General features: G+C 38.5%; 1 protein-coding gene across 3 annotated transcripts in view; it reads right to left on the bottom strand.

The window, feature by feature from the left end:
• EFCAB11 (EF-hand calcium binding domain 11) overlaps positions 1-16,104 on the bottom strand; it is a 169,948-nt gene that overhangs the window by 128,962 nt on the left and 24,882 nt on the right. The window contains exon 6 of one of the 3 annotated variants that reach the window (XM_074393482.1): positions 1,988-13,745. The exons of the other annotated variants lie outside the window; for them this stretch is intronic. Coding sequence (XP_074249583.1) covers positions 13,691-13,745 — 55 coding nt within the window. The 3' untranslated portion in view covers positions 1,988-13,690. Of the gene's footprint in view, positions 1-1,987; positions 13,746-16,104 lie in introns of those variants that run through there. 3 annotated transcript variants of the gene reach the window in all.

The following is a 16,104-nucleotide window of genomic DNA, read 5'->3' as shown; positions in this document are numbered from 1 at the left end:
GAGCACAAGATTTCTGCTGTGGGCTGTACTCAGAGCTGGTTTATTTTCCTGTTACTGTATAATTATGGAAAAGAAGCACAAAACAATGAGGTCATTTCTAGTGGAGAACAAACTCAGAAATTACTAATACACCTGCGGCATATGATGCCATTCATCTAGCAAGAAGCGAGACGCAGGCAAGGCAGGCGTGAATGAAAACGCTGCCTGCTTCTGTGGGGAACCCGTTGGCTCTGGCTGAGAACTGAACATGACAGGCCTGGTGTGCCCTGCCTCCCCTCAGCTCAGCTCTGAGATGGAAGTAGGAGCACCTTCATTAACTGCCGAAGGTACAGCCAAAGTTTTCATTCTGATAACTGGGCAGACATAATACTCCATATTTAGCATGAAAGTTAATTGAGATGGAACAAGTGTATATTTATCTACTGAAAATGGCTCATTGTATAGGAGTTAGGATGGAAGAATAATGCCTTGGCATGGAACTGAAAGTCAGGGGACCTGAGTGTTGATCCAGGTCCATGTAACCTTGGGTGAGCCATATATGTTTGTTTGACTTCCATTTTCTTAGCTAGAAAATAAGAGAGACAGCATATGTGACTCCTAAAGTCCCTGCCACCATCCAATTCTATGATTCTGTAATCTCTAAATCTTAAAGGTCTGAATCTTTCAAATGAATCTAATCAAAGATGTTAGTTGTGCTAGTCCGAAAAATATATATATACCTTACACAGTTCTATTTTAAAATTCTCTACTGGCTAAAGCTCCTAATTAATAGTGTTTTATGATTTTACTAACCACACTGAAACCTTCTTCTGATTTGTTCATTCTTCTAAACACGATGCTATCAAAAGCTTAATACAACCATCACAGTTTAACAAAGTTAAAAAATTTCTATTATAATCTTATAACTTTTTAAAATAATATTTTTAAAATATTTAAATGCATCTTTCTTGCTCTTCCATAGAAAAGGGCTGCCTATCAATTCCTGCCAAGCAGAAAGAATCCTGCTTCTTGAGTCTGCAGTTCTCAGAAGCATCTTCATGCTCTGTGGGAATTCATCTTTGTAGGCCAGAGACCCAGCAATAATAATGTTCAGTAAAAGTCTGTGGAATAAATGGATGAACGAACTGTTGGGGACACCACTGCTACACCTGTCAGCAATCTTGTGCTCCCTTTTCCAATCTTAAACATTTAAGGAAATTCAGATCAACATGTAAACATCCCAGGGTAGATGGGCAAACATCTGAACACTACATATACCTAATAATATGAGTATCTCTTTTGTGAGTCTTTACAAAATCCTTGTGGAACTTCACAACCTGGAAAAATCTTCTCATTAATGCAGCAGGAGGCATCATCAGACACAAGGAGGGACTCCTGTCCTTAGGCCCTGGCTAAGAGCAGGAGATGTGGTGGAGGTTCAGAAAGAACTGAGTCTGAGCTTCAAACCAGAAAAGAACAAGGTAAGGAGCATCTGATCGGCACATCTGTGATCTCAGGTGATGTTTACGCCAGCTCTGAGGGAAAGATGCTATTATCTCCATTTTACAAATTGGAAAAACTGAGCAGTAGATAATCTATATAAGTAATTAACAGTTATGAAAGGCTGGGCACAGTGGCTCACACCTGTAATCCCAGCACTTTGGGAGGCTGAGGCAGGCAAGATCACTTGAGGCCAGGAGTTGGAGACCAGCCTGGCCAATGTGATGAAACCCTGTCTCTACTAAAAATACAAAAATTAGCCAGGCGTGGTGGTGCATACCTGTAGTCTCAGCTACTTGGGAGGCTTAGGCTTGAGAACCACTTGAACCAGGGAGGCGGAGGTTGCAGTGAGCCAAGATTGTGCCACTGCACTCCAGTCTCGGCAACAGAGCAAGACCCTGGTCAAAAAAAAAAAAAAAAAAAAAAAAAAAGCAATGTTCCTGCCATCACAGGAATACATTAATGTTAAATAACAATAACACAAGTCAATATTCTTAAAGACCTAAATTTGGCAATAAATATAGCCAGGAACATCACTCTACTCTGTATACATTATTGCCTCCATTCTCCAGGCAAGCAGACTAAAGGCTATTTCTAGGATGGAGTCAGATGGAGTCATATGTTAGACAACCTTGCAATTTCCAGCATGTGCGTATTAACATGGGCCAATGACATCATTACAGAAGCTTACTAGAAATGCATTCTGCTGGTCACCAGAGGGATTAGGTTTGCTTCCTAACCTTCAAAAATGCGATAATTTGGGCATATGTTTTTAGTACAGATTTTTCAAAAACTACAAAAATAATGCTTATTAAGAAAGGCTCCTGGTTAACCTTCTCTTCTTTTAATCAGGGTCTTAGCAGAGTTTTTGGCACCACCAACTGGTGAAAGACATCTACTACAAAGGTGCTTGGCTCTCGATCTGGTTCATTGAGAGGATCATACATTTATTTCACATTTAATTTATGGTGAAACAACTTATTTCAGTCACTAAATAAAATTAGAAATGCCTTTCTTTGTCAGTCAAATAAATAATAATCCACTCTGGCTTTTTTGCCTAAGAAGAAAATATGTGTTGGTTAGTAAAGGTCATTAGAGAAAACTCAATCTACCCACCAAAGCTAATTTGATTCACTCTGCCACAAACTCACACTCAAAAAGCAAACACTAAGAACTACAATGAAAATTAGAAACTAAAAGAGAGAGCAAACTAAATGGTATCAAACACTATGCTAGCCTACAGTATTTATATCAGACATTAATTTAATTGGAAATAAAAATGATTGAGGAGGTGATTTCACATTTGTTAAAAAATTGAACTTTTCCCACCAAGATTCCTGTTTCAAAGATGGATGCTGCCACCTGACATGTGGATATATACACCATCTAGCTGTCCTTCCCGTTAAATTGAGCCATACCTAGCAATGGATACCAGCATAAAGAGAGCAGAATTGAGCCCTTAGGGCACAACTCCATTCTCTGCACAATGAATCATATGAAAATAAATATCCCTGAAAGAACAGTCTAATTTTTCCTCCCAAAACAACCAATTTGTGTTTTCTGGGGAGAATGGTTCAAGAAAAAAAAAGAAAAAAAACAACCAATGTGTGGATACAAGCTGTCTATGAGAAGTACATCTAGCTACCTGTGATGATAAATTTGTAACTTACAGAATAAATGGCACCGACTCTATGACAAAACTGGTCATTGAAGAAACTGCTTTACTAGACAATGCAAAAGAGAGAAGGAAAAAGAAAGTACCATCCAAAGAATCAAATTTGACTCCGATGGGGTTTGGTTAAAAGCCTTATGACGGAATTTAAAACTACTGTGACAATTTTGTGAGAATAGCAGTTTAAATCTCTATACAAATGTGTACCCAATTTATATTTGTTAAAGCCTCCAAGTCTAAATCTGCAATTTAAAGCCTAGTAAAGAAGACCATTTGAAATAGGCCCAGAAAAAAGTAAAGACCAGCAGCTGCTCTATCCAACCTAACGCATAATTTGAACATGCAAACTTCGATCAGATTAATTCCATTTCTTTGCTCATTTCATTCATTCATTTGTTCATGTATTCGCCAAATACTCTCTCCCGCAAACACAGTTAAATTTTTACAAGGAGAGAACAAGAGTGAGACCCTCCTGCCCCTTCCTCTTCTTGGACGAGTCTTGATATACCAAAGCAAGGATTTATACCTAAAGTCACGAATGGATTATGAGGAATCTTAACAGTAAGACTTGGGTTAAGAAAAGCATTTTTTAACTTTTATTTATTTTTGTTTCTAAATATATCCTTTAACATGACTCATGAATGATACTAAGTCTGTGTAGACATATTTTGAGGTACGACTGAAAAAAATTGTGTATATTTAAGGTATACAAGATAATATTTTGATAAAAGTATACTTTGTGTAATGACTCAGTCAAGCTAATTAGCATATCCAACACCTGACATGGTTCGCGCGTGCACGCGTGTGTGTTGAAAACACTTAAGGTCTACGTCCTTGGCAAATCTAAAGTACATAACACATTAACTACAGTTACCATGCTGTACATTAGATCACTAGAATTTATTCATCTTACAACTGAAAGTTTGTATCCTTTGACCAACATCTCCCCACCTTCCCCACTCTGCAACCCCTAGCAACTACCATTCTACTCTGTTTTGCTAAGTTTGACTATCCAAAATTTCACATAAAAGAATATCATGCAATATTTGTCTTTCTGTGTCTGGCTTCTTTCACTTAGCATAATGTCCCCAAATTCCCCCATGCTGTCAAAAATGGCAGGATTTCCTTTAAGGCTGAATAATATTCTGTTGTACACGTATACCACACTTTTTTATCCAGTCATCCAATGGCAGGCACTTACATTGTTTCCATATCTCAGCTGTGAGAAGCTGGCAACAATGAACCCGGCGAAAAAGGACAGGAGCAAGTGAAGGCACTTAGTTGGGGACAGCAGCTTTCTAGGATGGATGTGAGTATATCTTCAGGCAGGGATGGGCATTATAAACAAAAATGAGAATGACTGATGGAGAAATGTCTTAGATTAAGAAAAGGGGAAAGAGGGCTGGGCATGGTGGCTCATGCTTATAATCCCAGCAATTTGGGAGGCTAAGGTGGGTGGATCATGAGGTCAAGAGATTGAGCCCATCCTGGCCAACATGGTGAAACCTGTCTCTACTAAAAATACAAAACATTAGCTGGGCATGGTGGCAGGCGCCTGTAGTCCCAGCTACTTGAGAGGCTGAGGCAGGAGAAAATCTTGAACCTGGGAGGTGGAGGTTGGAGCGAGCCAAGATTGTGCCACTGCACTCCGGCCTGGCGATAGACAAGACTCCGTCTCCAAAGACAAAAAGGGGAACGTGGGGGGAAGAGATGAGACCAGAACAAAAGAGAGGAATTAGGAAAAAAAGAAGAGAACCCTTTTCCTTAGAAATAAAATTATCTCTTTTACATATAGAAAACTTGAGAGGTGAAGAAAAGCAGTAAACCCAACAAGAGGCCATGATTCTCTCCATGAAGAAAAAGGCAAGATCATCTGCAAAGCACAGTGGAGGAAAAGGTTTGGTACAACTATCACAGAGAATAAATCCTTACAGAGAAAAGAAGAGATTTCATCTCATATGACAACTCTAATGAGTTGGCTTGGGGAATTATACCGAGAAGAACTCTGAGTTCTGCAGAAGTGGGAAGCCACAGGTAGAGGAGAGGTCAGTGGCAGGCATGTCAACTATTTGCCATCCCTCTAATGGGGAACTGTAGCCAGCTGAGTTACATTTCTCCTGGATAGTAACAGAGGTATTGATGACCTGAGTGACAGGCATACCAGATCTCTGCGTGAAATGGAAGGCATTCTGGAATGACTCAAGACCAGGGTGAGGGAACTGAGTACAGAAGACAGATTCTGGTGATCCGAACACTTTGTAATCCCAGCACTTTGGGAGGCTGAGGCAGGCGGATAATGAGGTCAAGAGATTGAGACCATCCTGGCCAACATGGTGACATGGTCCCATTCTGGGATCAAGGCCAGCACCAAGGGATCTAAGCAAGAGATCCAGGAAGGTGGATAGCAGAGTTTAGCGATTTCTCAGACATTGCACTTGATGAGAGAGAGAGAGAGAGGGAGAAACTAATTCACTGCGGAATGTATGATGGGGAGGCAGATGCATTAAAGAAAGAAGGCAAGTGGTAAGTAAGCTTTGGATCTCAGATCAGCCAAGAGCAGGCCCAAGCTCCAGAGCCCATTTAACAGTGCAGGTCCTGCAGTATGGGTCAAAACAAAGGGCCTTGGACAGAGATCTGGGTTCTAAGCGAAGATAAGGAAGAAAAAGTGGGGTCAACATTGATTCTTGGGCGTTTGGCAACGAAGGAGACTAGAAGTGTGGCATGTGGAGGACATGGCACTGGGAGAAGGGAGGAGGGTAGGGAATGATGACGAGAGTCCAGTATCCATGTCTAGGCACCAGTAGTCAGTCCTGGGATTGTAAGATTCTAAAAATTCCATGAGTGGGAGGCAGGTAGAAGTGAGTGATAAACAGGAAGAGCAGCGGGGGAAAGTAAAGGTTACTCGTGTTAGTACTTGTTCTGCCTTTCCTGGGGCTGGCTTAGGAAATGCGCGAGCCGGAGTCTACCAAAGGAGCCATCATCAGTAGTTTCGAGGGCTGGGATAGGCAGAGGCAAGAGCAAGCGCAGGAGCTCCAAGGCTTCACACTAAGTCTGCAGTGGATTTAATCACTGCTTTGCCCTGATTTTCTCCAGCAGCAGGTTGCAACCAAGGAGAGAAGAGCAGATAATGTGGCCCAGCTGGAATTTATAAAATACAATGCTAAACTCACAGTAACTGATTAAAGAGTCTTCCAAGTGAATCAAAGTATAATCCTGCCTTATGAAGAGAAAATCATGAATTTCATTTAGCACTCCGACTCCAGTTAAAATTATGTTTAAACTTCATTCAGCAATTTTCAATATATTTTGCTCTTATAATTTATTTGGCAAATACTTTGGTCTTGTGATACAATTCCATAGGCAAGATGCATAACACATGGGTTCCTATCAGAGCAATCTGAACTGGAATGCCTTCTACAGTTTGATGAATAAAATGTTGCATCAGCTTCCTTTTGTATATTTTTTCAAATGAAATCTCAAGTATAACAATCCAAACCAAACCACTTCATAGGAACAGGGAAAACCCATATAATCATGCAACCAGTGCATCAAGAATGCTCTTAGGGCAGAGTGAATAGGCCTTGCTTCCTCATGTTTATGCTAGGCAATGGAGGGATACAAAAGCGTGGTTCCTACCTTCAGGGTCTTTACACTGTCAAAAGAAGCGACAAAGGAATATAACAGTGATTAAGAGACAAAGGAATATAACAGTGATCAAGGAATATAACAGTGATTAAGCTGGAAAGGCAGCCTCCTTGGGTTTGAATCTTGGTTCTATCAGTCACCAGCTGGTGGCCTTGAGCAAGTTCTTAGACTTCTCTTAGCTTTTTCCTCATGTGTAAAATGGGGACAGACAGAGCCCAACCCAAGAGATTCCTGAGAGGATTCGTTCAGCACAGTGCTTAGCACATGGAAAACACTCAGTAAATATTAGTTGCCAGTGGTGTTGCGGTTGCCACTATTAGATATGTCAATATGGCAAATGTTATAGGAGTTCTAAGGAAGAGGAAAGATATTCTGTGGGCTAGAGTGACAAAGAAAGGCTACATAGGGCCAGGTGTGGTGGCTCATGCCTGTAATCCCAGCACTCTGGGGGTCCAAGGCTGGCAGATCACCTGAGGTCAGGAGTTTGAGACCAGCCTGGCCAACGTGGTGAAACTCCGTCTCTACTAAAAATACAAAAATCAGCTGGGCATGGTGGCAGGTGTCTGTAATCCCAGCTACTTGGGAGGCTGAGGCAGGAGAATCACTTGAACCTAGCAGGCAGAGGTTGCAGTGAGCTGAGATCATGCCACTACACTCTAGTCTGGGTGACAGAGTGACAAAGCAAGACTCTGTCTCAAAAGAAAGAAAGGTTACATAGAAGAATATTCAGCTAAGGAATGGATACCATTCAGATATGTGGATGGGGAAGTGGGAGGAGGAGGAAAGACAGCACTGAACCTGGCATGAACAAAAATGCCAGAAGAGAAATGAGACGGTATATGGCAAGAAGATCAGAATGGCGGAGTACAATGTTTGATTTGGGAAATACTGGAGGGCATGCAAAAAAGGCACAGTAGTTTCTGTCTCTAGGGCCTTGTATGTTTCTGGCTATAGGGGCCTTGTATATTTCTGGCTATTGGGCCTTGTATGTCCGGCTAAGGAATCTAGACATTATCTGGTAGGCAAAAAAAAGCTATCGAAGTTAGGCAGTAACAGAAATGGTAATTTACTCTAATTATCCAAAATGTAACTAGGGTAGGCCAGTGATTTTCAAACTTTAATGTGCATATAAATCACCTAGGAATATTAAAGTAAACATGTCTGACTCAGTACCTTTGGAGTGGGGCCTGAGATTAGGCACTGCTAATAAGCACCCTGATGCTGATGCCACTGGTCTTTGGAGAACTCTTTGAATGTCAAGGATGCCTCTATGTAAGGTAGCCTTATGGAGGAGAATGATGGGGTAGGAGGTAGGTGGACAATATAGTCAGACATAAGGCACACAGGCTGCTGTCATAGATAAAAATGTAGTACTGGAAATCTTTGGTTTTGATTTTAGTCTATATATAAGGTGGACAATCAAAACTTTGATGTAATTCTTAATTCCTGGCCTTCTTTTCCATAGCACTTTAAAACAATGTTAAACATCTCATAAAATGTGTTTTATTAAATAGAGATTTCTCTTAGTTTATAAATATGACATTCAATATTATCAAAAATTCCCATTAGAAGTTAGCTATCTACTACAAAAGAAAAACACGAGAAATTGATTCCTTTTTCTATAAAGGAAATGGCATGAATACATTCATGATGTGTGGCTATTAATAACTTCAAGGATGACTGAAAGGGTTAGCAACATTTGGTCATAGAAAGAAACCATGGCAGCAGTTTCCTACGTGACAGCTGAATTAAAAGAAAAATAGCCCTCATGCTATTACAGCAAGAACAGCATATTCAGCCATATATGTAGATGAGGAATTGGATACGCTGGCCACAACACTTGCTATAGTGACATCCCAAAAACTAAACCCAGGGTTGGGTGGCTGTCAAACCCAGTAATTTCCTCTTGAGAACAGCCTTTGTCACACTGACAGACCACATCTATATTCATGCTGTGGTGGATTCTGAATAATATCTACGGTACGCAGAGAAAATAAAGGAGACGGCCATGCCATTCTCCATGATAGATGACGCCACCAGTGAATTTCAGAGCTGGAGAACCTGCCAGATCCTATAACACAACACCCTCTTTTCTCAGATGAGAGTGCAGTCCAGAGAGGTTCACTGATTTGTGGGAAAATGGGTCAGAGGCAGTGCTGGGCCTAGACCTCAAGTCTCCTGATTTCCATCCTGGAGCTTGATTAGACCCCTGACCTTAACATGGTACCAGTGTGGTATTTAAAGAGTAAAACAAATAATAGTAATAAAAAGCCTGTTTTTTTTTTTCAATGAAATAAGCCATCCATTTACATAAGATGAAGTCATCTATTCAAGACCTACAAAACTGTGCTGTGAGTGTGGGGAGTGTGATGATGAATATCCTACTATGCCTTCTCACATTTAGCTCCCATTCTGACACTGGAAATACATATGGGTACAAATGACTATGAAAAAGGGTGAAGAAGAAAGATATTTATGACAGATTTAAGCAGGAGGTGAAGACAATTTCCTTTTTGGGGGTGGCAAGGTGGATGAGTAGGGTGCAGGGTAGGGCCAGCTTTCAAGATAAGAACTATCTTAACAGCTGTGCCTTGATACAAATGAGTAGAATTTGTATCCGGAGGGGTTTAAGAGAGGACTTCACAGTCTGAGCTCTCTAAATGTGAAGAGACTAAATATTCCTTCCAATCTAATAATATATCCTTTATAAGTTAGCATAACTGAGGAACCCAAAATGACATAATCTATTCGAAAATCCATGTAATGGAGTCATTACTCTTCTCTGCTTGTTTCCTGGTCCAGTTCCTGAGTTTCAATTCCTCCATTACTAAAGTTTATACTGATTAAAGAAAAACAACAACCACCATCAAAATCCATTAAGAACCCTCTGAAAATTGGTATTTTCTTAAAATGACTAGAATATAATTATTTCTATAGCTGGATTTTTAAAGTACCGTTTGATTCAATATACTACATGTGAAGACCCTAGAGGTCCCTCAGAGAGAACACTCTGAGGTCACCTTGAAAAGCCTACACACTGTCATACTCCCAATCTTGTAAGCATGTGCAAGAGAATAATCAGAAAAGGGAATCTCACAATATAATTTTGAAACAAAAACATTGAAATAAAAACTAAGGCATTTCCAATGCAGAGAAGACACAAAATTTCATGAAATAAAAATTGGGGGCTAGACACGGTGGCTTATGTCTGTAAATCCAGCACTTTGGGAGGCCAAAGCAGGTGGATCATGAGGTCAGGAGTTTAAGACCAGCCTGGCCAAGATGGTGAAACCCCGTCTCTACTAAAGATACAACAAAAATTAGCTGGGCATGGTGGTGGGCGCCAGTAATCCCAGCTACTCAAGAGGCTGAGGCAGAGTATTGCTTGAACCTGGGAGGTGGAGACCAGTGAGCCAAGATTGCACCACTGTACTTTAGCCTGGGCGAAAGAGCAAGACTCGGTATCCAAAAAAAAAAGGGACCTCAGGAAGTCTACTTTTTTGGTCATGCCACTCACACAGAAGGTATAGCTGATGACTTAACAGTCATCTATGTATGGTTACAAAGAATGGGGTACAATTTCTAGTCTCGTATTTTTCTATACCCAGAAGCAGGCAGATAGTCAAAGATCAATAGTCATAGTCACTAAAGTAGGTGCTCACTTTAATAACTGCGATCTTACTGAATTGCATGATTACACACAGAATCATTCTGAAGCACAAAATAATGACTGGGAAACTTTCTCTTGCTAGGGATGGACCAAGAAAATGATACTCAACTAGCTGGCTACTGGCAGAAAGGAATTACAGGAAGCTAAAAACTATAGTGAGAACTAACATTTCAAAAGAGATGCAAATGGCTTGAAAAACTAAATGCTTTCTGAAATCACTTTCCTTCAGGCTCTCAGCTCTGTAAGACTCTTCCAATCAGCCTAACAGAAGAGACTGTTAGTTTGTTTTACCCAAGCTAATGACAATCCTTAACTCTATAACGGCTGTGATATGAGGTCTATATAATTTTTCTGCCAAGAGAATATCCATCACTCTCGTTTACAATTGCATTCCTAAGCCCCAGCCCCCACTAATACTCTGACTTTGAAAGTATCTATTCAACAAGCAATGACATTCTTATTTTCACCCAATTTCTAATATTCAAAAAAGGAGAGTTATATGTCCTATATCCTTTGACCTTCCCTTGTGTAATATGAAGAATGGGATTCTTCCACCAAAAATATCAGGATGTAACTTTAAATGTCTCCGGTCATAACGGGAGCATTTGGTGGTTTAATATTTCTGCTTTACCTTAGCACATGGCAATCCGCCTACGCACTCAGAATCTTGGATGTTGGGTCAGGGCATGGACCTTATGCACATTCACATTTCATCTCATGACTGGGAAGCAAAAGCAGCTTCCCAGAGCTTTTTGCCAACTGCCAGGTGGTGGGAATGTACAAATCGCAGTGCTTACAATGAAACGGAGAAGGCTCCTAGGCATGGAGAAGTAAACATACACATGCAGAGAAAAATGCCAGCCAGAAATACCACAGGGTGTTGATGGTGGGCAAAGTCAAGAAAGAACATTAAGCCAGCTTCCCGATGACAGCCGAAGCTAAATCATGAACTGAAAATGCCTCGAAAATAAAGCAAAAAGAGACCATCAGAGATTAATCCATGAAAATCACATGTAGTCAGAGAAAAATGGAAAGCAAAGCCATATGTGGCCATGAAGCTCCTGACTGTATTTGAAAGTACACATTCCTAGTTTATGAGAAATAAATTAAACCACAAAGAAAACAGAATTTTACTGTCACTGGGTATTTAGACAGGTAAGGAGTAGGGAAAGGCACTGCTAGGCAAGAGAAACAGAATGAAGTATAAATGCACATCACATAATCAAAGGAACAAGGACCATGCCAAGGGAAACACAGGAATTTGGGAATGATGAAAGATGAATTTGAAAAGGGAACCAGATGTTGGAAAAGACACCAGATGTTGGAAAGCCAGGTTAAAGAGTTTCAACTTTACTCCTTAGAGTCACTGATGATTTCTGAACATTAAAAACAAAAAATAGTGCTACAAAATTTTCAACAAGTTTTATTAGTGTTAAAGAGAAAAGACATTTCTTATTTAATTTTTAATTGCTAGAAACAGACTATTAGATCTAACATTAATTCTATAGTACAAACAATACTATAATACAAACAGCTCTTAGTGAATGTCTGCCATTTTTAGTGGGTAGAAATTCTGATTAATAATTGAACATCATCTTTGATACAGCCTCTGCTATTTTAGCACACAAATACACAAACTGTGACTACCAGCACTAAGAGGAAAGCAAAAAAATTTTTTTTTGAGACAGTCTTGCTCTGTCGCCCAGGCTGGAAGTGCAGTGGCTCCATCTCGGCTCACTGCAACCTCTGCCTCCAAGATTCAAGCAATTCTTGTGCCTCAGTCTCCTGAGTATCTGGGATTACAGGTGTGCACCACCATGCTGGGCTAATTTTTGTATATTTAGTAGAGACAGGGTTTTGCCATGTTAACCAGGCTGGTCTCAAGTGATCCGCCCCCTCAGCCTCCCAAAGTGTTGGATTACAGGTGTAATCCACCACACCAGCTGAAGGTTTTAAGTTTCAAACACTGGAAAAAAAGCCTCAGATTTTGAAATCCAAGTATTAAAGATTTTATAATATCTTTAGACATACAAATGAGTAGCAATTTTAATTTTGGTTTTTATATGAGATATCAATTGGTTTATCAAAGTAATTTGTTCCTCACAACTTTTCTCTTGGTAGAAAACTTGCTTTCATTAATTTATGTGGAAAAAGTTATAATTAGCTTCCCCTAAGCTATCACTCATTTAAAAATAAAATCTGAAAAAAATCAGTTTCCCCTAATAAAGCAAACACCCCTATAAAACAAGAGCTGAAAGTAGATAGGGGGATACTACAAAATAACAAGATATAGCAAAATAACAAAAAGATATGAGACAGCAGCAGATATAGCTCAAGAAAGAAATGTAAGAGAAAGGTAAAACCAAAACAGAAAAAGACAAATGCCACATTGGGTGCAGCACAAAGGAGAATAGATATTGTTGAAAATACATTGATACATGGTAATATACTAAGAGAAAAGCAAGCAATTAAAATAGAAATTAGCAAAAAACTTAAAAGGACTTCCAATATAAGCATAACCAATATTCTCAAAGAAAAAGAATGTGAGTAAAAAAATGTTAGCATTCAATCCATTACATATTTTTATTCAAGTACAATGACCCAGATAAGCATTTTTTGAACATGAAGGACAGTGGAGAATATAATTCTTATGACCCCCTAGCTCAGGACAAACTTCAGCTAAGCAGAAACCATAGCAAAAGGCCTGGAGGTGAGCTTTGAATTCATTCAACTGTAGAACTATGACTAGAACAAAAGAGATTATGGTTGCACAACAGCATGTGAATGTTATGAACCCTAATAATGTTTTCTAAAAAAACACATCGCTTTCATTAATGATAAAAATCACTAAAGTAAATGTCACCAGAAGGCAGCAATTCACAAACCTTACAAAAGTATTTTAAATTTAGTACTCCTAAAGCTTTCAGAATTAATGAATGATAAACCAGTGTTTCTATCAAATTGTAAAGTGAAATGATTCCTTGATGCCTATGTCCAAGTCTCTTTCTTTGGATTGTTTGTTTCTGTTTGTTTGGTTGAATTGTTTATAAAATTAAAGTGTAACATAGGCAAGTACTTCTGAAATAACCTACCCTTCATCTCTAGAAATTTCTTTGGAAAGAATCTGGCAGTCACTGAATTGAAGATTATAAAAACGTCTTCAGTCATTCAAGCCACAGAGGACCCTGGCCTAATTAGAATTCTCCCTCTTTAGCTACCTTCTTCTAGTGCTTTTCAGAGATCAGCTTTTCTTCTGGACTTGTGCAGTGAATTGTGGACCTGGGTAGTAAAACCCATACATGCTGGTTAATTCAGTCAAAAACTACTCAAGCATCTCAAAAAGTGAACATCTAACCTTAGAAACATTACATAATTTTGCATCACTAACAGCCTCAGCAGCTGATTTTTTTATTATTGACCGAAATAAGGGTATGTGTGTTAGGTCAGACATCTCTGTTTGGCCTACTTCAATTTACACAAACAGGAAATATTTTTTGAGTTCGCAATTTCCTTTCCTATGTGTTATTCATTATTTAGTCTAATATGGGGGTTGTGGTATTATAAAAATACAATTGAGAGTTTAAATAGCCCATATTCAATCAATGAAGTATCTACTTTGGCTGGATGTTGCAGTGGTTTCCAAACTGTTTTAGTCTCACAACCCTAGTAAGTACCAGATTTCTGGGCATATACTCCACAACATGAATATACTTATTTATAGATAAGCACATGTGTTACTATATTAACATACCATGTACATGGTTAAAATACAGAAATTTCTGAAGAATTAAAGATAAAAAATATTTTATTAATGGCAAGTAACTTTTTGCTGCCACTAGAAATTATAATATTTAACAAGAACAATGTACTTTAATATATTTCTTATTTCTGAACATTTTGGCTTAATATTTTATATCCAAGCAATTTAAAGCTCAATTTGTTTTGATACTTAGTTTTAATGGATAATATAGGTACCACATAAAAATACAGAGATCTAAATGGGAAAAGGTCATCCTGCCACTGACTCTATCCTCTGATAATACAAAGGTTTAGAGGTTTTAAAATTTGTTTTGTTTTCTTAAATTATTATTTTGTTGCTAATGCCAACGAAAATTCAGCTAGCAAATGTCTATCTTTCCTGATATTTTGCTAATGAATTTTATATATATAATTATATATCTGTTAACCATATGTAATTATATATGAAATTACTAATAAAATATAATTAATTATATGCTATACGATCATATATAATTATATACAATCATATTAATATTTATTGCATATATAAATATAATTATGTGCAATTAATTATATATTGTATACTACATATATACTTAAATATCTATAATTATGTTATATATTACATATATACATTATACACATTAATATTACAATTATATAGTACATGTAATTATATATATAATTCAATTGCTCTAATACTTTAATACATTTTCAAGATATACCCTAACCCACAGAAAGATGGACATATAAAAATACACACACATACACACACACACACACACACACACACACACACATATATATATATATATATATATATTTTTTTTTTTTTTTTTTTTAAAGAGATAGGGTCTTGCTTTGTTGCCTGGGCTGGGGTGCAGTGGTACAACCATGATTCACTGCAGCGTTGAACTTCTGGGCTCAAGAGATCCTCCCATCTCAACCTCCCAAGTAGATAGTAGCTTAGGACTACAGGTATATGCCACTACACCTGGCTAATTTCTGTATTTTGTGTAGAGATAGGATCTATGTTGCCCAGGCTGGTCTTGAACTCTTGGCCTCAAGCAATCCTCCTGCCTTGGCCTCCTGAAGTGTTAGAATTACTAGTATGAACCACCACACCAGGCCAAATTTCTGTTTTTAAAAATCGTATGCTAAAATCACCACAACTTTGTAGATATTTTTAGCTAGGTTAGGACATTCTTTTTTTTTTTTTTTTTTTCAGACAGAGTCTCACTCTATCACCCAGGCTGGAGTGCAATGGTGTGATCTCAACTCACTGCAACCTCTGCATCCCAGGTTTTCAAGCGATTCTCCTGCCTCAGCTTCCCGAGTCGCTGGGACTACAGGCGCATGCTACTATGCCCAGCTAATTTTTGTCTTTTTAGTAGAGATGGGGTTTCACCATATTGGCCAGGCTGGTCTCAAATTCCTCACCTCAGGTGATTCACCCACCTTGGCCTCCCAAAGTGCTGGGATTACAGGTGCGAGCCACCATGTCCAGCCAGGACATTCCATTTTAAATGTATCAAACATGCAGATATGAAGAGTTTTAACAGGTGACATATATTATGTTTTAAAATAACAATTTCAAATGTGTATTCCAAAAATCTTCTCCCTGTAACACAGCTTTTCTTCTAAGAAGGTGTTACTTTCTCATTTGTTGTTAAAACATTGCCTGTATCTTGAATGGCCATATTTAAATATATTTTTCAAAAATCTCTACAAGGTAGTATCTACTAAAACCAATTAACACATAAAGTTCAACAAATTTGGAAAACTTGTCTTTTTGTAAAAAGAAAATGACTATCAAGTTTTAGTTCCTTTGTTGAAAACAACTTTTGCGTGGTAGAAGGACATTGATATTACCTATCTCATCACAAAATACAAAGAT

Source organism: Saimiri boliviensis, chromosome 2 (assembly GCF_048565385.1).
Source record: "Saimiri boliviensis isolate mSaiBol1 chromosome 2, mSaiBol1.pri, whole genome shotgun sequence".
Taxonomy (NCBI): domain Eukaryota; kingdom Metazoa; phylum Chordata; class Mammalia; order Primates; family Cebidae; genus Saimiri; species Saimiri boliviensis.
Note: the sequence above shows the minus strand (reverse complement) of the source record. Positions and strands in the feature narration are given on the sequence as shown.